The following is a 27,972-nucleotide window of genomic DNA, read 5'->3' on the forward strand; positions in this document are numbered from 1 at the left end:
GCTTTCTGAAATTAAGACAGTTTTCATATCTCTGTTCAGGAAGAACTTCATGATCATGTTTCTCCATACCATTATTTTAAAACATAATTATATTTCCAATTGACAGTACAACATTTTATTGTCATAACAAAAAATATTACATAATAAAGATCAGAGGTAGTTTTTCCTGACAGGTTTTTGGTTCTTCAGCCCAACACAAAAGCAAGATCTGTTTCAGAGAAGGTATTTTTATACATTTAATACACAGTACACAGGAAGGCCACAGACAGGCACTAACTTCTAACAGTCTTCATTGAAAATATTGTTCCAAAATCTCAAATTAAGAGTCTTTTAATTTGTGGGAGGGAAAGAAAACCAAACCAAACCAACCAACACCACCACCACCAACAACAACAAAAAGTCCAAAAAACCCCACCAGAAAGATCCGATGTTTTCTAAAATTTTGTTCTGGTGTTCTTGTGCTTGCAGATATAACAGAAAGCAGAGGAAGAAAGCCAAACCATCATAGCACAAGTTTTGGAAGAAAATGAAGGCTCGTTACCTTAAAAATCAGAAGAGTCACCAGAGCAGCTCTTTAAAGAAGTATGCCTCAAAAAATAAGAAAAAACCTCACGGTGCAGAGAAACACCATCAGAAAGAGGAATTCCTCCAAAAATAGATAAAACATTTATCTGTGATTTGGTTCAAATTCAGTTTTGAAGAATAAGCAAAAAAGAGGAAGAATAAGCCAATTCTGAGATACAGAAGAGAAGGGACAGGCCTAATGGTTACCAAATGGGTTAACAGATAATTTGGAAACTTTGAAGTTAAAATTGTAACATATGAAAAGGTCATAAAAGGTCATGCACATTTCAGGGCATGAGAAACCAAAGAAGAACATAAGAACTATGTTAGAAAAACTCTCCAGAGACTAACTACAAATAACATAACTTAATGAATGTCCAACTTTTTCCTGTACATTGTCTACAAAATTGAAGTGTTGTGGGAAAATAAAAGGTAAAAGAGAATTTGACTGCAAAAGAAATAAGTGTGCCTACATATTCTCATGCTAGAAATACTTTTAGTCTATTTTTCAATTTGATAGTATAAAGAGAACTTGAAAATATTTATTAAAAAAACAGGCCTTTGGGGCATAGCTTCAGGAAAACTTAGAGTTCTTTCAGACCTAAAGTCTAGCTAGGCTTACAAAGTCAGGTAGTGATTGGTTGAAGAGATCAAAATAAGCTGATAGAACCTAGCTATTTTTTATAAATTACCTTGCAAATAACCCCTAGTTAGTCTAATATTCTAATCCTCTAAATTTTAACTTAGCTTTTAAAATAAAATAAAATAAAATAAAATAGCGAGTTCCAAAGGTAATATCACAAAGCCAGGTGGGGAGGGGCTATATTTGTCATTCCTGGTTCCATATACTGAAGTTACAGCACAGTATGCAACTTAGGAATTCAACCTTCATGTAAAGCAAACAATCAAAACCAAAAACCTGACCCTAAATGGATTAATGCACTAGCTAAGCAGCCAAACAAGATGTGAAATCCCAGCAGGTTAAAAATTTAAATGGAGATTGAGGCACAGTCCATATATATATTGCCAGCATTGTAAAAGCCACTTAGTTTATACAAAGAAAGTGAGCCACCAAAGTAAAGGAAAAAAGACTGATGTAGCAGCTGAGCTGTAAATAAAAAAAAAGACCACCAGGACCTCCAGCCTTAAATCCAGAGACCAACAGCATAAACAGAAGCCAAGCAGATTAACTGATCGCAGAGGCAAAGGCAACCACTCTTGCCTTTAAGGAAACACAGGTAGACAACAACTGAAATAGTGTGTATTTTCCAGTTATTTCTATGACCCATGACCTGCTGTCCTCTTGGTACATACTGTATGTATGCAGTATGAATGTATTCTTTGAAATGTTCTTTAACATGCACAGCACTTAACAGACTAAGCAAGGCAAAGGCTCAATGTGCACGTGCCAAAATAGTAACGAGACTGGGTGTTCAGATTCATTAAGTAAGGAAAAGATGGAACTATATAGAAGAGATAAGCTCCATCCAAATAAAAATCAAAACAATTTTCTGGCATTAAGAATTAAAGTGGCTACCAGAAAGTCTGAAAGCTAAAGACTGTGGAACAGCACATGGTTTGGGATGACAGAACCCCATAGGGCTGAAGCCATAACTGCATACCCTCGAGCACAGGGTAAAATAGACTGGTCACTTTCAAACAGCAAAGTCATCTCAGGATGCTTCCAACTCAAAAGGGAGCTAAATGCAAAATAAATACAAGGACTAAAAATACAAAATAATATTATGGGATGAGGATGCATGATTTCAAATGAAGAATAAAAGATAAAGCAGGAGGTTGGTAGAAGGGAGACAATGAGAAGTTCCCTTAAATGTAGGCACAAAGTGGCAGAAAGACAAGCTAGGCTTGTTTTTTTGGTTTTTTACATTATTCCTCCAGCTCCTAAATAATAATACTTCTGTCCCTTTGCATTTCACTAAAGTACATCAGATGGGAGAAATAGAAATACTAGAATCAGAAAATTTTCTCTCTTACATCATCTTTCAGCACTGAATTTCAAGTCATAAGAGCTGGTAGCAATATCAAGATATCTGTTTTTTATGGCACTCTTTATCTGGGGAATGTGCAGTCTAATGTCATATAGGTAATTAAGCCTTTAAAATAGTCTCTGCATAATTTGGTGGCTGTGCTAAAACAGCATTAGCAGTGTCTCATATATTAAATTCAATTGCACAGCAATATATACAGAAAATAACATTTAAAAGGTTGATTTGTGAATAATTAACTGAATGCATTTTCAAACAGAAAATTTTTAAAAATAGACAGAATATGCACCCACTATAGGAGGTAACCAGGACTGCTGCATTGTGACAGGTATTATACGAATTTATAGACTGTCAGTTTTGGTTTTGTGCACATACCCATTTGCACAGCGACTAGACTTTTAATGGAAGGACTGAGATTGAAAGTACTTAAAGGTATAAAAAGATGTCCATGGGAAACTACACTTTTTGCAGCCTGTGCCAGTGATACACAAAATTGTAATTTAAGACTTAAGCTAAATCCTCCAACAGGTAACTGCTAATGAAAACTGACAGTAAGAACACACAAACCAAGAGAAAATATCTAAAAACAAAGAAAACCCTTTAAATAGTTCATTAATGAAATTCACTACTGCAATAGAGTAAAAGCTTAAACATATTTACAAGAGCTTTTGAAATCAGTCCAAGAAGAACATCACATTTATACAAAGGTTTTAAAATCTTACACAGAATCTGAAACATTAAACAAGGAGACTAAAATAAGAGTGCAACTACTCAAAAAGAATGGAACCCCAAAGTTTCTTTATGGACTGTCTCATCTACAGCATTACATTAGATCAAGGATGGACTATAAGTTTACACCAAAAAAAATTACTGAAATTGAAAAAACATCTTCAGAGCGAAGTGAAAGATGATCAAAAGGTACAACATGGTATGTCTTCAAGGAAGAGCTAAGTAGAAATAGGACTCTTCAGTGTGAAACAGAGACAACCAGGGAGAAACATGCTAGAGGTCTGCACACTGACAGGACAAGTGGCAATCGTCCCACGATCTAATGAGGGAAATTTGAGTGAGACACAGATTCTTGCCGAGAGCAGATAAGCACTGGAACGTGTTGCCCAGGGAAAACGTATAACTTCTGTCATTGGGAGATTTCCAAAACTAGATTGGATAAGGCCATCAGCAACCCGATCCATGTTTGACGTTAGCCCTGCTTTAAGCAGACTGGACTGAATGATCTCTCGAGGTGCCTTCCAACCTAAATTACTCTGTGATTAGTGATTTCTTCAAGGACTGGTATTTTTTACCTTGTAGATGCTATCAATCTCCTCAAGTAACAAACAGCAGAAATAACCTCTTAGAAGAAGGAAAACAACCAAATACTTATTAGTGGAACAACTCTTATGTCTCAGGATCATGAAAATACCTTTTATGACTTAGCAAACAGGACATTTAGTCTGTGATATTTTCAAAAATGAAAAACCAGCACTGAACAATCCTAGGGATTACGCAGCTGTTTGACACAAGGGGAAGATTTATTCTCAAGTTTTCTCTCGTAGGTCTGCAGACAACAAAAATCTGGAGGATGAGGCAGTAAGACAAACTGCTTCTTTTATTACTCTCTCAGGGAGTCAGTCTTCTACCACAGGCAGTAAGACCTCATTCACCCCTACACCAGCTTTTCTCACACTGTTCAAGTCACTTCTATGCATCTATCTGCCAGCTCCCTCCCAGACACTTCCATCTCTCAAGCTGACCCTTTGCAGTCACTGACCCCATTTTTGACCCCATTTGACCCCTGGCAGATGAGGGCTGGCAGCAGGGTGTGCAGGGAGAGGAACAAAATGAGAGGGGGTATCGGTATGATGGGCCGTGGGATATTTAAGAACTGGCCTCCAGTCACTTGTTTCTTGAGTTTCACTTCAGAAAAAAAAAAAAAAAAAAAAAAAATCTATATTCAGTGACCAAACTGAGAATTAGGAAGTCTAATTAGATTTTTTTCCCCCCTGTTATTGAAACAAGAATGTAAGGGGATAAGGAGACCTTCAAATAGTATTCATCTTACTGTGGACTTAAAGCTAGAAGCCTAAAAAAGCAAGGAAAACCAAATACAATCAATTAATATATAAGTAAGAAATAAGCCCAATAACAAAAAAAAAAAAAAGAAAAATTAATCACATAATATAACTTATATTGTTAGTTTTCTTTTGGTAATAAGCTATGTTGATTGTAGTTGCACACATTTGCTGAAATGAGATTTCATTGTCAGCTTACGGAATCAGTAACAGAATATATAAGCAAGAGTATTTTTAAGGTTAATACTGCATTTTTCCCACAATGTATCTCAGAGTTTCCTCTTCATTTACCTGCCAAGTTAAAAGTTCAGCAAGTCCAAGTCTTCCATGCAGCAATTGATGATAAACATCAAAAACAGGACTGCATGTCCTACACTGCTGTGGAACAATGGAACTGAATTAAAGCTGCCCCAGAACCCTTAAACAAAATTTCCTTCCTTTCAAGAGCATTTGTTCCTCTGATTAATTTCCTTTTCCACATACACTAAAATTGTTTCAACAGATGTTGACAGGTTCATATTAATATTTTCTCTTGACATATGTATTAGGGAGTGGTAAATTTTTTTTAAAACTAACCAGCACAGAACAGGAGGCAGAAAAAGCTTATTTGATGTGTTATGTTTTAAGACAAGGGTGAGACCTTCATTCTAAATAAAATTGAAAGGGTAATAGATTTTTTTGAAAGAGGAAGGTGGCTGAAAGAGAACATGTTTATAAATTGTATTCAGTGGCATTATACAGCATCTTCAAATTATCTGCTGAAGCTATTCATTTAAGCAAAAGAGAATTATCAATGAGTATATAATAAAAGCAGTACTCTTTCAGAGATACCTGCAAAATACAGGGGTGGGGAATATGATGTCTTACTATGATTAATTAAGAACTACTCTTTAAAGAATGCTAACAATTTTGTTACACAATAGGGTATGGGGGCTTGTTTAGCTTTTTTTTTTTTTAATGCAGATGTAAATGAATGTTTTCAAAGTATCACGAGATGTTACTTCCATATAAAGTTTTACAGAATAAACTAAAAATGGAAATGTAAACACCAATTACTGCTGAAGAAATGGTACCCTACAGCATGATTTCTCTCAATGAACACGTGATGCTCAATTTCTCCTTACAATCTTAGCTACAGCCTAAGTTCCTTTCTTCAGCACTGTGACAGTGCATACTTACGCAAAGTCTACAATTGAGTTAGATTTTAATGAACTCAATATTATACTAAAAACATTTGACCAATAGATTCAAACTGTCTCTATCCATGTTAAATGTCAAGTATTTTAAGAAAAAAACTTGTGTGTACATGTTAAGGAAGAAAAAAATGGAAATTCTCTGAAAAAGACTGATGATCATAACAGGTTGCTAGTTAAAAAAGAGTAAAAACAGTAGAAATAATTGAGTAATAGGAGGATGCAATCAGCAAGTTAAACACAACCAACATACAGGTTGATTATGCTCTGACAGACCTATATAATTGTTTCGTACTATAAAAAAAAAAAGCTGTTTCATGATCAGGATCATGAAAGAATTCAAGTCCTTTGGTAGAGGTACTAATAAAGAAAATAAAATATTCCTGGTTAGTAATTTTTAATGTGAGGCACACATACTCATAAAAAGTATTCAAAATTATCTTGAAGCAGTGTCTTACAGCAGTTCTAAGCCATGCAAATATAACAATGAAACTGTAGGCTGCCTGAAAGTGGAGACGTAATCAGTTTTTCTAGAAAAGTTATCCCAAGCATGAACCATTAAAATAAGAGTACCAACAAAAAGTTGCATTATTCTCTCATTCACAACAACCCATAGAACTTTTCCAAAAATCTGTCATTCACAAAGTGTCCCTTTCAGAATCACATAGCTTTAAATCCAAGCTTTTAAAAAGTATTTTTCAAGGTAAAAAGAAAGCTCTGAATATAAGACTGTATGTTGTTTTGCAAGGCTATCCTCAGTAACCTCCATGTAAGAAGATATACAAAAACAACATTTTAAAGCATAAAAGGTAAGGTCTTACCAAGCAGTTGAAAACAAAAGCAAACCAGATTTTCTCTATTTCATGCCAAGTATTCAAATATTAACATGGTTTGCAAAAAGCTGTACAATTTCCTCTTCTCTGAACTAAAAAGCAGAATTAACAAAAGTACAACATGTCTAACAACTAATTCAAATCTCTCTCTGTATAGGAGGACAAGTATTTACTTAATACTAAAACAGTTCTGACTTACAATATAACAGAAAGCACTGAAGAAGAATTATACAACCAAAGTAATGATCAAGCCTGAATTTCCTTAGGGGAAATGACTCCATAAAAAGAGGCTATCACCCAATAGCACCACTTTATTATTACCCCAATATTGTTAAGTAGCACAACCTCCTTCCCTTTCTCCCTGTCACCTGACAAAAACCTCCATGAAAGAGGTACAGACAGGACAAACATATGCTTCCAATTCTTTGTACTAATTTTCTCCCTTAGAGTAATGAAAATCCACTATTTTGAGGTTGTGGATTTAAAAATGAAAAGGCCATATTACAAAGCTAAGATCAGTTACTAACAGATCAGTATCAACAAGAAAAAACAATGCAGTCAATATAAAACATTCTTCACTTCTTACAGATGTAAAAGGTGAAACACAGGCCTTGCACTAAGTTTCTAAATGGGGAAGAAGAAAGCACTAATCACGAAACAACATGTGTTTTTAATCGAAAAGAGCCAGCCAGATGTTCTATATAAAGATGACATTAGAAATGACAGCTTTGTTGTCTGATTCCTAAACATTTGAAAATTCTAGGCCAATATTTTGTAAGGAAGTATCACTGTTCAATGCTCTGACTATCTAACCACCCAGACATTTATTTCTGAAAATAATACAGATTTTCACAGTGATAATGAATTTCAATGGATAGAAGAGACTCGAGCTTTCTGGTTACTTTAAATAACCATTTGTCATGTAGACTTTTTTGCATGTTCAAATTTAAAGTTCAAATTCATGCAAATGAATTCATAATTCTTGGTACGGAAATGTGTCAGCCATTCTTCTGAAGTCCTGAATGAAATCTGACTTCACCTCTAACCAAAAAAAGAGCATTTCAACCTCTTCTGCTCAGTAACAGAGAAAACATACCAAAAGCATAACAGAAAAACTTGAATTAAATAAATTTGTTTTCTTTTTCATTTACAGCATTTAGATTTTCCTATTTTTAAGCTATCAAAATCTCAGTTAAAATATTATCTCATATTACTGCATAGCAATTACATGATTACCAAACTTTAATTATTTTAATGAAAAGCTATGGAATTTTTATGGAAAGTTTACAATGCAATCATCATTTGATATCCTTCTATGATAAGGTCACCTGCCTAGTGCATGAAAGGAAGGTGGTAATGCAGCTTTTCTGAATTTTAGTAAGGCTTTTGATACTGCCCCTCGTAGCATCCTTCTGGACAAGCTGTCCAACTGTGGGATGAGCAGGTTCATGGTGAACTGGGTGAAGAACTGTCTGAAGTGCAGGGCTCAAAGGGTTGTAGCAAACGGGGCTACATCTGGCTGGTGACTGGTCACCAGCAGTGCTCCTCAGGGATCAATTCTAGGGCCAGTTCTGTTCAATATATTAATCAACGATCTGATTGTAGGAGTTGAATGCACCAGCACAAAGTTTGCTGATGATACCAAACTGAGAGATGCTGCTGACTCTCTTGAGGGACAAATTGCTTTGCAGAGGGATCTAGATAGACTGAAACATTGGACAATGATTAATTGGATGAAATTTAACAAGTTCAAATGCCAGATTCTGCACCTAGGACAGGGTAATGCTGTACAAGGCTGAGAGGCGACCTCATTGCCCTCTAGAGTTTCCTGAGGAGAGGAAGTGGAGAGGGAATCTCTTCTCCCTGAGATTCAGTGATAGGACATGCGGGAATGGTACAGAGCTGTGCCAGGGGAGGGTTAGATTGGACATTAGGAAGAATTTCTTCATCGAGAGGGTTGTCAAACACTGGAACAGGCTTCCTAGAGAAGTGGTTGATGCCCCAAGCCTGTCAGTGTTTAAGAAGTATTTGGACAATGCCCTTAACAACATGCTTTTACTTTTGCTCAGCCCTGAAGTGGTTAGACAGTTGGACTAGATGATCATTGTAGGTCCTTTCCAACTGAAATATTCTATTTCTATTCACAATACAGATTTATTTGAGGTATAGTAAAAGAATTCAATGTTTTCAAATTATTTCCAGTATTCGCTTTGGAAGGTAAATTGGGAGAGTAATATGTATTACCTCCAGGAAGAATTTTATTCTTGCTACTACCCCTAGTGAAGAGACTGAACAAATAAATATATTTAACTAAATAAACTTGATTTCTAGAATGGGACATTTTAAAGTAAACAGACTACTAATCCACATTGTATATTTTGGATTTTATGTCCTTTAGTAAAACTTTAAAGCAATTTTCCAGCTTGTGATAGTTTAGCTTAGCTGGCAGCCAAACAAGACAAAGCCGCTTGCAGCACTGCAAGAATTGGAGGGGTAAAGGTGTGGAGATTTGTAGGTTGAGATAAGAACAATTTAATAATTAGAGTAAAAATAAAATTAAAATAGTAGTAATAAAGATAACAAAAAAATATATATGAGTGATGCAGAGTACAATTGCTCACCACCCGCTGATAACGATCCCAGAGGAGCGAAAAGAAACCCCGAAACCGAAATCACAATCCCAGAAAAGTGAGCCAGAGCGATTCCAGAGAGAATCCCCCCCTTTCCAGTCAGCCCCAGCTAATATAGTAACTGGGATTAATATATCAATTAATCTCTATATTAAAGAGAGTACTAGCTGTACTCTCTTTACAGATACCATTATTTAAGTTACCAATTTTAATAATGTCATATAACAGCTTATATCTCTACAATACCTGTCTAAAATTTTACTCTGCTATTTCAGAGAGAACTCACTGTAATCACTGTTGGGTTTTTTTCCTCAAATTTTCCATTTATTTGTACAAATGGAATTCTGGCTTTTATAAGAGACCTAGTGCTAAATACTTTTAGTACACTGCCAGAGCTTCTAAGACAGATGTCTCTCTCTGGGAGAACTGCAGGTAGAAAGACCAGTCAGAACAGCATCAAAACAGAGTGGGAGGGAAAAAAGCATGGGAACACATACACTCAAGCATAACAAAAGTAATTGCTGCTATGTATTTTCAGAAGAGTTGAATTTGAAAAGGACCTCAGTCAAATCTCTTATCTTACTAATAATTGTTTTTTATAAATTACTACCAGAATTTATCTGGAAGAACCAAGAACAAACCTTACACATTTTTTCTTCAGCAACAGTAACATGAAGAGACACACAAACAAAACATAGAAGTGTTATGTTATCAGTTGCACTTTAGTGTTACCATCCACAAAATTTACTATTTATCAGCACAGAGGAAATGTCCTGTGTATGTTCCCTTAACTAAAAAAATGGAAAATTTCAGTTAACATAATAATACAGAGAGGATGACCCAGTTACATTTCTCATTGTCAGCAACTTGAGTAATGATGACAAAGAGATAAAACATTTTAAATAAGTCACTTTAACAATAAAGTCACAGCTGTATTATTCATAAAGATGACAGAAATTGAGAAACAGTTACATCAACATGATGTTGGAATTTTTTATTATTTTTATAAATAGTGTGTATATCTCTATGCACTAGTTTATGCTGGACTATGCAGCAAGATCAAAAAAGGGTAGGAGGAATCAAATGGGAAAGGCAAAGCAATTATCCAAATCAGCAACCAGCAGAATACTTTCAGCTGAATTAGTAGTTACATGACTGGCAACAATAAAGATATTCAGATCTTATGTGAAAAACAAAAAGAGACTATCATCATTTTAACAGTCAATGCTGGAAAGCACAAAGCACAGAGTGAAAAGGATATATGTTTCATACCAGAAAACTACTCTCATAGTTTCATACTCGTAGTCTCCAATTTTAGGAGAGCCTGGAATAGTGGGGCTTACACTTAGTAAAACAACACATATACAGGACTGTTTTTATATAGTTTACCAAAAGTTTTGGTTTCCTCAGTGCTTAATTTCTCCCTTTGGCAAACAGCAAAAGACAAAGACAAACTAGTTTTAAGAGCAGAGAAAATGCATACACAACCATAAATAAAGTCAATAAATCAAAAGCAGTGATGATGATGAGCAAGGACACAAACTGTAGATCATTACCTCCCAAAAATTTAGTAAAAACTAAAAACTAAATTTTTGCAAAGAAATTGCAAAATACAAAAATGACAACACAAACAAGGCATTATCTGACTTCTATTTCATGGTTCACTTCTGCCACCAAGGCCAACAACTGCCATCATACTGTCTACAACAATAACCTTCTGTTACATACAGTTTAACATCTTCTGCTCCTCCTTCTACCTAATCATCATTTTTCAAAGACACCTGCTACAAAACAGGCTGTCTTACTGGCTGCCAGAAACCTCTAAAGCTGCCTTCTGTGTGCTTTTAGCTCCATTCTTTCATATGAGAGTGCCATGGGATTCATACATATAGGAGAAGTTCAGATTTGCATTTTAAATTCACAACAACTTAGCACAATTACTGCGTAAGGGCCTTCATAATTTATAGGTGGTGTAGCCTCCTTTGACAGATTACACTTAATATACTTGTAATTCTTCTACCTATCAGTCTATTTGTGAACACCTAAACTTAAACTCTAAATGGCTTCATTCTCTCTTTCCTGATAGCTCCCAGGTTTCTTCCCCTCTAACTGTGAAGTTCATTCTAGAAGTACCAAGTCTTATAGTACAATTCTTGTTGACTTTGTGTGGTAGTTTGGGATAAAAAGTTTAACCACAACTGACAATTATGGTGTTGGCAATAATTGTAGTTCAACATGTAACATACAGGGTACAGGCAAAACCAAGTATCACCCCATCACAAGATACAGAAAACAATAAGTAACACAAGAATCACATGAAAACTCTAACTGATATATCACATCTTCTTAGTTAAAATCTCAACATCCAGTAGGCAAGTTGGCCAAGTAAAGGAAATTCTTTTGTTAAACAGAACTCACTCGGAAGCAGAAAGGTCAAATTAGGCAAGTATAGCTTACAAGTATCTGCAGCTCCCTTCCAAACATTTTGCTTAATATTCTGATTTTTTTTTCCCCAAGGTCTAGCTAATTCATTGCTGAAAATGCTGAGCCAGGTATGAAAGGCTCCACATTTTGCATCGCTATTCCAGTATCATTATAGGTTACCCACCAAAAACTTAAAATTGTTACTTAGTATACTATTATGATAAACTATGATACACTCAGATTTTTTTTTTTTAAATATTGTTTGATCCTCACATACACTTAAAAGAATTACAAAAGTGGTACAGAAATACATACACGACAGTTATAATCAAAATAGTTCATATTTTCACTGAGATTAAAATAAAACTATACTGTTCAGTGCTTAATCAATGTTGGCCGAAATGGAAAGACAAGTTTACTGATAATAGCCTTCCACAATGCACAGCTCAAGACTTGAAATCAAACTAGCTTGAGCAGAAAACGCATTCTGCCCTTTGGGGAGAAAAAGACTCCAGAAGAGCATTTTACAATGACCCATCTGGCTATTTTACAAGCAAGGTCCATCTGTCTGAAATTCAAGAATGATCATAATGGCAGAAAGCACTGGGGAATTTCTGGTTTTAGCAAGTGAACATGGGGATATAAAGTTAATTCTTTTAAATCTAGACCAATTCAACTTACATTTTTTACTACATTTACACTAAACAACCCTGGAAAGGGGCATAGACAGTGACTGTGTCAACATTAGCAGGTAGTGCAGCATAACAGGAACAAGTTTGTAGAGCAACATAGTTGGTGCTGGGAACGTGCCTATGGTCCTGTCATTTGGAAGGATGTATTACTGATGACTTGCTCTTCTCTAAGTTCAGTTTACACAGTCTGAGAGGTCTGTGAGGCAAGTCAAAGCAACGTTAGGTCGGGACAATGGGGAGAGTTTCTTCAAAAGTGTGCTCTTGATCTGAATGCTAAAGTAGATTCACCCAAGTAGTTGATTCACACACATATATTATATAGATCCGTAAAAGATGGTCTTTATCATAACAAACCCCAACATCTTATAAGCCACCCATACTAGAATTTTCTAAGAGAACATTAGTACAAAGAAACTTTTTTATTCCAAAATGCAATACTTTGCAAAACAACATTCAATTTGATTACATATACTTTTAGAAAAAATGGAGCAGAGTTTTGAGGTAGTGTTGGATTATAACATTACAGCCCTGGAAACTGAGTGTCTTTTCATTGCTGCTACTTATTTAAGAAATTTCTGAAAGAATCCAATCATTTAAAAACAAATGATCCTCCTAAAAAGTATTAAAACTTTTTTTTTTTTAAGACTTGCTTTAAACTACTGAATTTCTGTTGGAATTGAATACTGATATCCTAGTAGTTCTAAAATGATTAACAGGAGATTTGTAACCTGAAAACTGGCATTCAACATACTATGCATTATCTATTTTAAAGAAATGTTGTGTAATCTACACAGTAATCACTACACTTTCTAAAAGCTGTTTATTTTAAAATCTTGTCTTTTTAGACTGGAAGCTTTTTAAGGTAAAGCTAATAGAATGGGTTATTAAACCTAAATGTGGCTATAAGGTATTATTACATGCATTAATTTCTGTCTTTTGACCTACCTATTTCATTACATTAATATCCACACCTTCATTACAAAATTAAACCACTGCTCTTCAGAACTCACATGCCTTGCTAGGGGAAGTCAGAAATTATCTTCTATGGATTTTCTACATGGACATAATATAGAAAGTATGATTAATTTCCAACTCTATTGATTAGCCTGCAGGCCTGTCAAAATGCTTAGATTCAGGAAGATAGACCGCACTAACAATTCCTGCAGAACTAACTCCCACAGCAGAGATCTTTTTCTTCTCATCTTTTTATAAACTTAGTCTAACTTGAATTCTCTGAGCAGCTAAATTACCAAAGTCTGATTTTCTCTAACTCTGTATTCTACAATTCATATACAGTGCTCAACAACAGACACCACCTTCCTTCAACTGAGGCCCTAACGACAGTATGATTTTTCTTAACTAGCTGCCTGGTTTTATGACACCACCTACTTCTGAAATGCTTAGCATTTTGTCAGATTTTGCAAAACATGGCTAAAAGATTTGACAGACATTGGTACAAACACATACATAGAAGATAAGCGTTCTTGCCTTAGGAAGTTATGGTAAAAATTAAACATAGTAGGGCGCTACAACACTGAAGAAACAAATTCACCTTTGCCATTCTCATACTGTCCTCCTGACCCAGCCATCACATACACAGAACCTGTTGACTTGGAGTTAACTTAAGGTCAGAGAAAAGACATTGCCCCATAGCAATACCATTGATATTGTAGTCAACTTGAATTAAACAAAAATATATCCATTGCTGGTATTGACAATTCTTTTAGCAAGTTTTTTTTTTCTATTTCAGCGGTGATTTTCCCCAAGAACCTAAAGAAGTTATTCTAAATCTATGCAGTGTGGCATATTAAAGGATCTAGTATGACAAGAATTTGCATTTTTTTGTTCACATTAATTAATGCATGCCATAGTAGCAAGTATAATAGAAATTTTCATTTTACCATTCATCATCTACTGAAATTTACATAGCCAAAGAAAGTGATTTTAAAAATAAACAACAATTTGAACTAAGTCAGGCTTTAAAAATCTTAGACAAAAAATAACCTACTAATGATTTAACTTTGTGAGAGAATCACCACCAAAAGCAGTATTTAGTATTTGGAATTCTATGCCTGACAGCTAATACTAGCACTTCAATTCATCATATAAGGGTCAATGCACTTTAAAAAAATCCTCTAGAAGGCAGGCAGATACAGCAACCACTTTATGACTGGGGAAAAAACCAAGTGAATGCTGTAGCTGAGGTTAAAGTCGTGGGAGGCCAGTCCTGTGGTTCGATTATGTGGCCACATTACCTCCACATTAGGAACATATTATCCCCTTATTAGAGGCAGACAGTTTATTTGGATAATTGAGACAGATGGAGGCAGCAGCTATAGTTAAGTTTCCCTCCTTTTTTAACTATATGCATTCCCAGTAGCAATTAAACAGCACATTATTTCACATTAATAAAATAACTTTAATTATTTAAATGTTCATCTGAATTTAACTTTAATTGTGGTGCAACGCTGATCATGGAGGCATGAAATAAAGTACAGATTCAACAAGAATTATCTTAAATCATTTGGTTAGTAGTTACAGAAAATCAGAGTGCTAATGAGAAAGATTTACACAAAGATCACCTCCTTTGAAGTGAATTCTGATGCTGTCCTCCACAGCAAATTAACTGCTCACTTGGAGAATAAATCTGGAACTTTGACCCTAAGTGTGACAAAGGTCTGCTCTTCCAAGGCTGTTCGTCCTCAAAGGGCTGAACTTGTCCATTAACTCAGATTGCTCTGGTTGATAATTACTGTAACTTTTTCAAATCTGATCTTCTCCGACTTCCAAATTGCAGACAGCCAAAATTCCCCAAAATAAAAATAATGTTCAAATAGAGATTAATTCAGCAAAATACTCTGAGTTCCATATTGTACAAATCAGAGTATACTATAACAAAGTTATACATGCTAAGGGCAAAAAACCCCCTCAGCTTTCTCTGTTTATATTAAAGCACCAAATGACTACTTATACAGTAATATTAGGAGACATTGACCCCGTTAGATAAAGTTTCAATCACTGAAGCAGGAAGCAACAGCCCTTTTTTAGAAACAGGATTGCTATGTGTACTTATGTATCTGCAGTTGTGCACATTATAAAGGAACAATGATGTACTGTGGAAAAGTGGAAGTATTAAGAGGTCATCTGCATATTTCTTACGAATGCAGTTTGGATTTGAAATTTTGGTTTTGTTTCAAAAGCAGACTTCAAGGTATCAAAACTTTATATAACATACAATGTAAACTCTAAAATACACTATGCACAAAGATGCAATAAAAAAGAGTTAATTATTGTATGTGACACCTTGGGTTTGGTTCTCTCTAATTTATCATGTGGCACAAGTTCAACTGCCTTAATAAAAATCTACTACATGAACCCTATTAACTTTACTAACTAAAATTATCTTCCCTTCCCCTTCACCCCAGGATAACTAGTTAATTTAACAAGATTTCCTACCATAATCTCAAACTACTGGCCTTTCTCACTTTTTTTTTCTTTTTTTTTTTTTTTTTTAATTTACACAGGACAGTCAGAATGGACACTGCACTGGAACAATACCCAGTGGACCGACCTAGAATTCCCTAGTTCAAACTTTTCAAAGTAGAGTAAGAAACTCTGAAGTCTTTCTTTATTCTCAATTGAACTTCTGGGAGTTTTTGAAACTTAGCTTTAAATAAGCAGAAAACGTTATGCAACATTTTAAAAGTGCTAAATGAGGAGTTAGTAGCCATCTTCCCTGATGGCTTCTAGTACCAAGAGAAATTAAACTGAAAGTCATAAAATACAAGTTCATTTTATGATATAATAAATACATTGCAGATGAACAGCCAGTAGGCAAGCATCTGAAGACAACACAATTCTGAAATCCTAAGGCATTGTCTCCCTGTCAGAAAAGCAATATTACAGCAGTACTGATACAGGGAGTATAATTTTGGAGTTTAATTTCTTTCACTGACATCTCCAACTGCACAACTTAACAGCTATTTTTTGAACACGCGAACAAAAAACCCAATAAATCACAAAAATACAACACATTAAAAAGATTATTATTTTAGATTTCTATGAGCTAGAAGTAGGGTTTGCTCCATATGTAGGACTGAGGCTCAATCCACAAAAACAAAGACGTGAGAAATGTTTTCTGCTTAATCCATCAGAACCCACACAGGCAAATTACATTTTAAAAATATATCAAGAAGCATTAAACTGTAATCCTGAGAAGTAAATTTCTAAAATAACTGAAAAGAATTCATTTAAAAGAAGATTTTAAAAGTTATTTGAGAACTCCATAATACATATATACATACTATAAACATAGCATAGAAAAACAAAACAAAACAAAAAACAGTAAGGCACAAGTTCCAACTCCATATCTTAACCAAAAATACTGTTCAAGCTCCCCAATTCTTACCCTACAACTTTCTGTCAGAAATCTGTTTCATTTCACCAGGGAATACTGTGGATAAGGTGTGGATTGTGATGATATGACAAGTATACCAAGAGAAAAAGCATTTGGCACCGTGAGAACCACGCTCCTGTTAAGAATCAGCCTGAAAAGAAATCCTACCTATGGATGTTGAAAGTAGGTGTGGTTTTTTATATAACTAGCTTTACAAAGAAAAAATATCAATCTGTCGCAGATCTTCAGTAAAGCACATGATGTGGCCTCATACACAATTAGTGAAGTGGGAAACAAGAGAGGTCAGAATTCATACAATGGGAAAAGTACAGACTAACAGAGATGCACTCTGAACAGTTACTTTCTAAGAGAGGATTAAAAGATACAGTTTTGTAGTCCTACAAAAAGACCAAGAATATATAAAAATGCTTAATAAATGTATATACCACAGTGACTGAAAACTGACAGGAAGATCACTTAAAAGGAAAAGACAACACATATCATCTAATATCAGGCTTTGACTTATCAGAGAAATTAGGCTTTGGAACAGCCCTACAGTACCAGTAAGACTAAAATAAATAAGCAAACAAACAAAAAATCTCACCAAACACACACTCACAAACTTCCATAATTTTGAAACAGAGCTTGATCAGCTTTTGAACTACTAACGTAAGAAGCCTTTTGCTTTATATGAAAAACACCATCTTTCTTTAAGGACACACAAAGTATCTATACAAATTTGTTGAAACAAATCAAAGTACCAACTTTGACACAATTCCAATATATTTTCCTTGTTATTCACATCTGTATTTGGCTATCTAGTAGCTTATTCTGTGTGCTGCTTGGAGACTCCAGCTGTGAATACTGCTCATGTGTGGCTTCCCAAGTGAGAAGCCACAAGATCTGAAAGCATCATATTTCAAGATATGAGGTTACAGTTCTTCAGCAGGTATAACTTCCAAGTTTTCCAATACTGGTACAGCTAACCAGGCAAGCTGCCTGGAAGATTTGAGTTCCACGTGGATTTTGCTTAGAGGATTTTACCATAAAATACAGGAATTGGCAATTGAGATGCAGGACAAGAAAAAAAACCAAAACAAAACCAATTTCAACATTTATATACCTTACGTGAAATGGAGCTATTTTTCATATTGATCTATATTTGTCATCAAAAAACATCATGCACATACTACCCATTTCAGAATGCACACGGAAATCTGATGTAGACTTTTCTCTCCTGGAACTGCACTATCCTGAATGTTTAATGTTTACTATCATTAAATGTGTACTATATTCTTCTTCCTCCCCACCCCCCCTGCTTTTTTCCCCCCCTTTCATTCAATTTAATACATTCATTATTTGGTAAGTAGTGTAGTAGCTTGTTCATTAATATGCATTGAAAAAATTGTCTGAGTATACTATTTGCATTCCTCCAAAGTCAGAAGAGTCAAAAAAAGAGATTCTGAATGCAGTGTGCACATTGTTTCCCCTTTTACAAAACATTAACTGGCAGTCGGGGACAACAAAAGTCCTAGTCCAGGCAAATGAGATGTGAAATCGTAAAACAGCTAGATGAAAAGGCAGTACATTTCAACATATGCATATACCTGAAGGCCAAACGCCACATGACTTCAAAGCGCAGTAATCCCTCAGAAACATATTGCTTCCAGTGTCTTATTGTCATAACAAAATGAAAATTGTATTTCCTAAGAGAGGTTTGCACGTATAAGGTCTTTCGTTACTAATGTAGGTACATCAGTGACAGCTACTTTAAAGCTCCATTTGCATCAAGTGATCTGAATCCATCACAAAACAAATTAAAATTGAATAAAAAAATCATTTACAATTGTTACTGTGACATTACAAGTGGAAAATGTTCCCACACTACTTGATAATCATTACACAAACTACTAAAAACTAGTATTACATATATTTTATTACATTGAGTTTTTGCTTTAAGAGACCTTAAAGGGCATAATTTTTCTCTATCCAACTATGAATCTGTAAGTATTTTCAAACCACGTAAGGCTGTTTTCCCCCCTAAACCTGCGGTCTGTTTGGCAGCTCTGTTAAATTTTATTCTGTTCCAGATCAATTTTAAATTCATTACAGTCATAAAAAATTATCAGCTTTTGATTAAAATAAAGTTTTGTTTTTACATTTCCAGTCAACTTTCTAAGTTGCCTTTCAGACTGCAACCTTCTGAAGCAGAAAACCAACCTTGACATGTGCCTAGCACAGCGAAAATCTAATCAAGTACTTATGAGTGCTGTTAAGAGTATATACCCCATATTTCACATTTTATTTAAAAACAACAAAAAACCACCACAGAAACTTTTCCCTAAGTGGACAAGACCATCCAATTTTGTCCTTTTTTTCCATCTCACGGAAAATGAATGAATTGAATAGACTAGAGGCAGAAATACATAGATCATTAGAACAAATGATAAATGAACTGAATTTTCCTTTGAAGTTACTCCTTCCTTTCACAAATAACAGACCCAATAATAAAAAATAATTTAAAGAGGAAGTAATTTTGCAGTTTTTGCACTTAATTCTCTGAAATTTCGTTTGTATTTTATACCAAAATTACATAGAATTACTGAGTGGCAACAATTAAACAAGAACATATTTTATGATTACAGAGATTTAGTCAACCTAAAACTTAAAAATCACAATTTGCTCTTCCACTAACAATATTCTATGCAGAGTATAAAGGAAGTGGCAAAAGAGAATTATAAAAAAGCAAACCACAACAAGCCAGTAACTTACCCGCAAGGCTTCAATTACAAGGTCTCGTGCTTCTAGTTCTCCTTCCATTACACTCAAAAGCATCCGCAATTCTGGCTTGCTCAAGTTATCCACATCAAACTCTCCTTTCTGTAAGAAACAAAACACTGATGAACACACTAACTAACTGACTGCAATAGTTATTATAGATCTGAAACACAGACATAGCAGCATCCTCATTATGGGTTCCTCAAACATCTGTAGCTGTCAGAAGTTGAGGTTAGTTTATTTGTCATATATAAAGTCAAAATTAATAGCAAATAGTTTGATTCTTTATTTAATTAAAGTGAATAAATTAAAAGCCCACAGGTATGACACTGTTTCAGATCCTATACCGTTGCAAGGAATTGATCCTGCAAAGTCTTGTGAATGATAAGGGTGAAATGGTAAAGAAAGTAACTTTGTGACTAACAGTTCCCATATGCAGCCTCCCAGAGAGAGAAACAGTTCAGCAGACCTGAAACAGCACATCAGGGATGAAGGCAAGAGAGGGTGAAAGAACCTAAACCACAGCGCACCTAATCCAGTGTAACTGGTGCCTCCCTTGCAAACAACTACCAAGTCCTCATATCATACTGGGCTGAATGCGAATTTCTGAAGCACAACTTGTGAAAAGACATGAAGTCTTATCTGTACGTTTTATTTGCAGTCCCATTTGTCTGGCTGGAGGCTACAGTTCAGGTTTAAGAGGCACTGACGAACAGCAGTTCATAGCAACGATATCTCCTTACTCCACAGTTACCAAGATGAATGTAAGTCTGACTTCCACCCATAGGAGAATGAGTTTATACTGAAGAGTAAGATCACTGAGCACTTGCATAAACACTGTCTGCTGCAAACACCAGCACGGCTTCTATAAAACCATATCCACCTTACGAACTGCTACAGTTCTGTAACAATGTCAACAGATACACGGAGAAAGGGGATCCACTGAACACTAATGTATTTGGGTTTTCAAGTAGTTTTGGACAAGGTTCTATTACCAAATATTACAGAAGCTCCTAGCCAACAGTATTGGATGAAAAGACACTTCATGGATGGGATGTAAACTCTATGGGTAACAACTGCTTCTCAAGATGAGACAGGTAAGCAGTGGGGCACCTCTGGGACCAGTTTTATTCAACTTCTTCAGTAACCTGGAAAAAGGATAAGAGAAGTGTCAGGGACATCTACCTCATGTGGGAGCTGGCACGTAATTCCTTACTTACAAGGTTAACATCCTCATTTTGCAACTCTATAAAACCCTGGTAAACCCAGATTAAAGTACTGCATAAAGTCCTCATCTAAAGGTACAGAACTGGCGAATTAGAAGGATGAAGAAAGAAGGAGTAATTACTATATGAGGAAAGATTGCAAGGCTGGAAGTCTTGATTTTGGAGGTGGGGCGGGGGAGTTATTAATATTTACAAAATCACAATGATATTAGATAAGATTAATACAAAACTCTTGTTCACCAATATCCACAATGCTAACACAAGTAGATTCTTAGTGAAATTAGGAGGGGTTCCTTTTAAAGAAAACAATATTTATTCCATGTGCCAGATTCAGCTGACCAGCCTGATTTCCAATACAATGCAAGGGAAATACTACAGTCCTTGCTATGATGTAGATGTGCCTCCTAGAAAACCCCCAAGATGTGGAAATGCAGCTATCTTCAGTATGAAGTAGTCAGTTGCCAAATTAGCTGAATTGTGTATCTGGATATACTGTTTATTTTCCCTGAAGGACATAAAATCTAAGAGTTCAGCTACCCAGGAGGCTAATTTCATTGCTGGAAAATCCAATAAAAATGAAAGCAAGTACCATTTCTGCTTTCTCAAGGCAAGAGAATGGCAAAATAGCTGTTCTTCCCTCAGGCTAGAAGGCCAAAACTATCCAAAAGCTGTAACTGCATTAGATGTGCTCTGTGTTCCATTTTTACATTGTAGTTAAAACATACAGAGGTGCACAAATGGCTAGTGAGAACTGTGTGCCAGAACTTTAGCTATTTGCATTTGATGTACATTGGATTGAGCTTCTTCATTTATCTGAACAACATGGATTAACAAGAGGAGCAATGATTTCTACTCAAGTTAACTGTTTCACAGACAGGACCATCCACTCCAACCAGTATTTCTAGACCCAACAATAGTTAACTTCTAATTTTGCTGCCTGAGTCAGCTGTTCCTCTAATCTGAAAGATACCTCTTACCCTCCATGCCAATGGATCAAGAAAAAACAACTGGTTTCTCTGAAGGCTTTTTCCCAGCATACGCTGCAGCAGGCTCTCACAGTGCTCCTCACAATTCTATACAGCGCTCACCAATCTATGGACATGTATAAAGTGAAAAGTTACTAAATGTACATAGTTCCTCATGTAATCTAGTGTCAGTAGACGAGATTTAACCTTACAGGCTGTATCACATTTCACTCTCAAGTCTTCTAACTGCTAAATTTAATTAAATCAGATAGCAGGACCCACTTATCCAACCTCCTTCTTCTATGAAGAACTTCATAATATTTAATAACTCAAGGACAGTAATTAATTTATTCACGTGACTTCCTTTATAACGGAGAAAAACAGACTCCATTTTTCCAGTGGAAGACTTATGCAGAGCTATCAAGTTATTTTTTTTCCAAACAACATAGAAAGCAAATAGTATAAAACACAATATTCAGTAACAGTCTTTAAGTCTCCATTCAGTGGTTTAATCACTACATTATCTTCTCTTTCTAAAATATGCTTGCCTCCTCTGTCAAAAATGACAGCCAAGGTTTCTGATAGACAGGGACGAAGTTAAGAGGGGCATCCACAAAAGTACAGTGCAAGAAACATCATCCACTCTTTCTCCAAGTCAATAAATTCAGCTTGTCAGAAGGTATAACACAGGGCAGCTCTTTGTCAAAAGACACATCACAGGTGAAACTTTTCACTTCTGCAGTTTTCCACGAGACATAAATGAAAACACTCTTACACTCTTAACAAACCAGAGGCATTCCTCAACATATGTGATGCAGTGATGAGCTTTTTTAACTAAGCATCTGATCAAGCAATTAAAGTAAATTTTGCTCAAGTACATGCAATTAAAGTAAATTTTGCTCGAGTACACGCCCTGAACTAGAACATATGAAAAGACAGCAATACCGAGCAATTAAAAGCGGTCTCTGGTAATTTATAGTTAGATATAAACAAACACAAAAAATGTTTAAAGAAAGACATACCAACAAGATAGGCAACTCAGTTTTTATATTTTTAATTTTAAAAACTTGAAATAAGAACTAGCAAAACCACTTCATATATAAACTTCTGGCATATCAGACCAAAAATCCACTTAGCCAAGCATCCTGTCTCCAAAAGCAGCCAGTAATGGATGCCTTGAAATCAGTACCAGAGCAGGGCAAGCAGATAATGGTACCTCCCAGAAATATTCTCCTAGCCTCCAGCAATTTCCAGCTTATGCACCTTCTAAGGAAGAAATTGTTATTTTGCACATAGTAGCCCTTGGCTGACATACCTGCTGTGAATTCTCTCATCGCTTTTTGAATCTCTATGTAATTTTAGCATCCACAACACTCCATGGCACAACTACACATTTTATGAAGAACCATCACCTTTGCTATCAGTCTGTCATCAGATACTTTTGTTTGATGCTTCTGATGTATTAAGCACAGAAAACATAATAGATTATTATCCATACTCTCCATGCTATACACTGTCAGACAAGTCTTCACATACATATGAATAACAACCAAAATTTCCCAAAACTGATGTCCAAAATCAACCAGAAGACACACAAAAAGAAGCAGCGAAATAAAGAATTTAAAAGCTTGATGAAAGAGAAAATTAGTAAACTTTTGGGCTGAAGTACCTGCATCCATTTATAGAAGAGTTATTTTAGTGTATGAAAAATGGCATCAGATGCGCACCATTATTTTGCCATTAAATAAAAATATGAGCCATCATTTTTAATTCTTGTTTATGAATAGTTTTATGCCTACTGAGGCTTTCTTTCCATAACTTTATCCGACAAATTCCAAAACTGGAATGACCACTTTTTTCCAGTACTTTAAGGACATCTTAGATTTGTTCACTATGGATAAGCAACCTTGAATCCCTTCACAGAGGGTAAGAGTGTGCATGGTAATTGCTGAAGAAGCTACCACACCTTCTCCCCATGCACATCTCTGAATCAGCACTTATGGAGCTACAATATAGCTTACCATAGTAAGCTTACTGCATAGCTTAAAGATTTAATATATTCTTAAGCAGAGTTGTAAAAATATTTTTAAGATTTGGGTAGGTAAAGCATATGATGAAATAAAACTATACTTCCTCTTAAAGACTTTCCTGCCATCTTCTGGGGACCAAGATGTCAGTCATAGACGGCTTGCCTGAAGTTCTTAATCAGAGAGAGCACTGTTTGCCTAAATCATAGGGAAAACTGGTGTTTAGGTCTAGAAAAGTAATCTTCATAACATCTTCCAATGGTGCAGTAAGTCTTAGCTCTCCAGAAAATAAAGACTGTATTAGTAGTTAATGGCTTATGTGTCATCTGGGGTTTAGCAACAATACCTCTGTTAGATTGCCAGGCTGTAACAATTTAACCAACAACTTAAGAACTATGTAACTGAGCCATCCATTATATTTGTTTTATAACAGGGATACAAGAATACGTTGCCCCAGGGTGTAATTCGGTATACACAACCAAAACACAACAGAATTTCTTTTTCTCTGCCTCTTTTGGATTTTAAGATGTCTGGTTTATTTGATTTATAAGAATAAAGTACCTGAAAAGGACTACAACTTCAATCCGTTATGTCTCTAAAATGCCACGTGACTTTTCAGATCCATTTTGTAAGGGGTATGTGCTGCCTGGCAGTAAGTGCACTACCAACAGAGCAAACAACTAATTAGCCAAAACTCATTCAACTACCTATGTATGCATCACAAAGAGTACAGGCAAAATGATAACCTGCATTGCTAAAGATTAAAAGAAGCTCCAGAAGAGCTTCTTTAATTAAAAGAACCAAAAAGAAGACAAAAGCATCTCTTCTGAATAAGAGAAGGATGACTTAGGACAGCAGCGATCAAACTGGACAAGCATTTTCCCATCTCTATTGTCTTTGGAAAAGACAGAAAGAGGATGAAACTGGAAGATGACCAAGAGGCACAAGAGCAGAAAGGACTCTTTCACACATGCATAGCTAATTAGAACAAAAATGGTAAAATTTAGGGTTAAATTTATCCCACCATCTCCCTCCAAGAAAAAAAAAAAAAAAAAAAGTCTTGTGAGGGATTGGTAGTGCCAATAGTGTGGTTTTGCTGAACTAGCCCAGTTGATAGTACTTTCAACTTCAGGAGCTTAGAGTACTGTCCACTGTGCTACCACAGTAGCTGTTACAAACTCTGCTGCCTTCAGCAGAAGTCTGAATAGGTAAAGTACAAAAGCCACAGCTTTGTACTTTCCCTAAGCAGAACAGAGGCAAAAAAACAAGTTAGCTGCAGATTAATCATAAATGACCACGGAAATAAGCTCCTTTCTGCTCAGAAAGCAGCTACGTAGCCTTTTTAAAGATGGAGCTGGGTAATAACCCAGGACTTGGGAAAGAAACCTGTGCATAATTGAGGGCTGAAGTGGAAAGACAGTGCGAGAGAAGTATAAAAATGGTGTACAGGAAAACACATAGAGAAAAGCTGTCAAAAAAAAAAGTCCTCTCAGAAGGGAAGGGAAAGGTACACATCTACATGGTACACACTGTGTACAAATATGGTACACATATTTTATATTGAGTTCCATTAAATACTCACAAGGATCCTCTCGAGAATTCACAAAGCAGACTTCCAAATAAGGTTCCAAAAAGAAGGTTTGCTAATACTTATTAGGCTGTACAAAGTAAATTCTTAATAGTATGATGGCCTCATATCTGTCAGACCCATGAAACAACTGCACCAAGGAAACGCAAACCCAATTCATATACTTTACAACATCAAGTATGTCCCGCAGGTACAGCTCATCTGACCAAGTACAAAGATCTGCTTTGACGAATTCTACTTAGTTGCCTTTACAGAAGTACCTAGTGCAATTCGAAATGTCCAGGGGATCCAAAATATCTTTTTGGGACAGGCAGATACAATACAGGACTTAGGAGAATCACCCATGCCATCTGGACTGGTAGCAGAAGGCCATCTGGGATACCCCAGAGTATCACATATGGGCCACTGAAGGAAGCCTTCAAGATAGGAGTAAGACACGTAAAGGTAGGTGTGAGCTACGTAAGCTAAGTACCTAACGTCCCTTTACTCTCAACAAAGGACTGATCAGTCTAGTCAAAACAGCCAAGAAAGCTGTTCAGCCACCAGAACTATTTGCTCATGGCTTCACTGACTGTGTTGGTCAGACTTCCACTGACTGTAAAAGGATATTAAACACTGTGCATACAATTAGACACCTAAATTTAAGTGTCTTGAACCCCATCCATACCTCCCAAAAGCAGGCTGCCTAAATCACTTCACTCAAAACCAGAGAAGCTCACAAACCTGTTTCTAAAACAGGTTATTCCTTCTAACCACTTTACTCCACCAACTATAAAAGGAAGTTTCAAGACCTAGCTCAACATAAACATGGGTATGTGGTCAAATGAATCCTAACCCTTTTCTAATAAAGAAAACACTGCAAACAGAGAGAGTATTAAAATAAGTGGTTATAATATCTATACAGTATTCATGAATACTTCAGGGAAAACCACAATTTATTGCTTTGGCTGTGGAAGGCTTGTTCTTTAGTCTGAAAACAGGGTGAGAGTCTGTGACCCTATTCTTCTCCAGAAATTATTTGATGTAAAAATACATGTTCATTTCCCACTCCACCCAAGATTAACTTAAGAAGTAAGATGTGACTTATAACAAATGAAACAAATAAGAAGGCAGAGGAATATCTTTCAAGGAAAAGCAATGTTATGGAACTTGCTCCTCAACTAAGACCAAGTTTCTTGCTGAAGCACATATCAGGACTTATATAAAATTCCATGCAATCATATCTGAGGGATCATGAGGCGACTGTACATGCATTTAATTATGCCCATCCATTAGTTCAATTACTTTTATTGGACTGTTCACCACATGGAGTTACTCGCTTATTCTGCCCTCCTCTTCCACAAGCAAAGTTCGCTTGCTTTTTGCATTTTTCAAAGGTTTTCTTTAAAAGGCATGGGGGAGGTTTTGTTTAGTTGCTGTGGGGTTTTTTTTGGCTAGAGCTAACTGCAAAACTTTTAACAGTTTCAGCATTAACCATAAATATACCTCAAAACTGGGAAATTTATTTTGGAAACAAAAAAAAACCCCAGCCCCTGACCCTTCCAAAATTAGTAAGATGCTGACCTTTACACATACCAAGATATTGTTATTGCTGTTAAAACATGTTTGCAATCTACTAACAGCCACAAAGGTACTTAGTCATTTTTTATTTCAGTGCACGTTAGCTAAGTCTTTTTTTACGGATCCAGGCCCACAAGCCTTCAATAACCATGTTTAAACTCGTACTTAAATTTAACTGGTAATTTCTACTCAGAAAGTCACTTTCAGATAAGTCACTTCTAATGCAAACAGTATACTATTAGATCCAGATACAGGCACACATTGTTGAAGCTATCTTTATAAATTTTATAGATGCTATCTTTAAGTCTTACAGAATTTTACATCTTACCCTGTGCTATGATAGAAAAAAACCACAATGCCCAAGAAGGCTTTAATTCATATATACCATAGAGGAAGTACCTCTTCCCTAAGCCTGCCTAACACCCCTCCATTTACACAGGTGTTATAAATCAACTGATCCCTTTCTTTGGTAGGAGTGGGTACAGAGGCAGACCTCGAAATGTTGTCTTCCTGAGCTCCTTCCTTCCGGTCCCAATTTCCATCTCTATTCCTATCTCGCCATATCACCTCTGAGGCCAAAGCAATGCTTATGCAAATGAAGTCAAAGCAGTTGGAAAAGAACCCAGGATATACCACATCCTACAGATTGGCACCTTCATGCCACTTTCACACATCTGGCTCACAGTACTGTCTCTCTACACTTCACCTTTAATTACAGACAGTGTGACAAGTCCACATTTGGAAGAGAAAGGAACATTTACAAAGTGGACTACATTCAGTGGCTTTCTTTTCTCATCCCCCAGGACCTTCACAACAAGGGAAGAGAGGTTGGGCTGCAGGTTATGGAGAAGAAGGCACAGAAAAGGCAATGCAGCAGTTGGGAGTAGGGGGAGGAGAGGCAGGAAGGAGGTTTAAGTTATACCATTGCAAGATGGATCGAGACCAATCTCTCATCACAGAGGAGCAGCCAGACTAAAACAGATAGAACTCTGCTGTTTCTGCATCTCACCTACAAGTT

At 35.9% G+C, this 27,972-nt stretch overlaps 1 protein-coding gene across 1 annotated transcript in view; it reads right to left on the reverse strand.

Moving 5' to 3' along the window:
* CTTNBP2 (cortactin binding protein 2) overlaps positions 1 to 27,540 on the reverse strand; it is a gene marked incomplete at its 5' end in the record, with an annotated part of 84,967 nt that extends 57,427 nt beyond the window's left edge. Inside the window, 2 exons of the mRNA XM_010177704.2 lie at positions 19,583 to 19,690; positions 27,438 to 27,540. Coding sequence (XP_010176006.2) covers positions 19,583 to 19,690; positions 27,438 to 27,540 — 211 coding nt within the window. The remainder of the gene's footprint in view (positions 1 to 19,582; positions 19,691 to 27,437) is intronic.
* Between the last annotated feature and the right edge of the window lie 432 nt (positions 27,541 to 27,972).

Source organism: Antrostomus carolinensis, unplaced genomic scaffold, assembly GCF_000700745.2.
Source record: "Antrostomus carolinensis isolate BGI_N321 unplaced genomic scaffold, ASM70074v2 scaffold5461, whole genome shotgun sequence".
Lineage (NCBI taxonomy): Eukaryota > Metazoa > Chordata > Aves > Caprimulgiformes > Caprimulgidae > Antrostomus > Antrostomus carolinensis.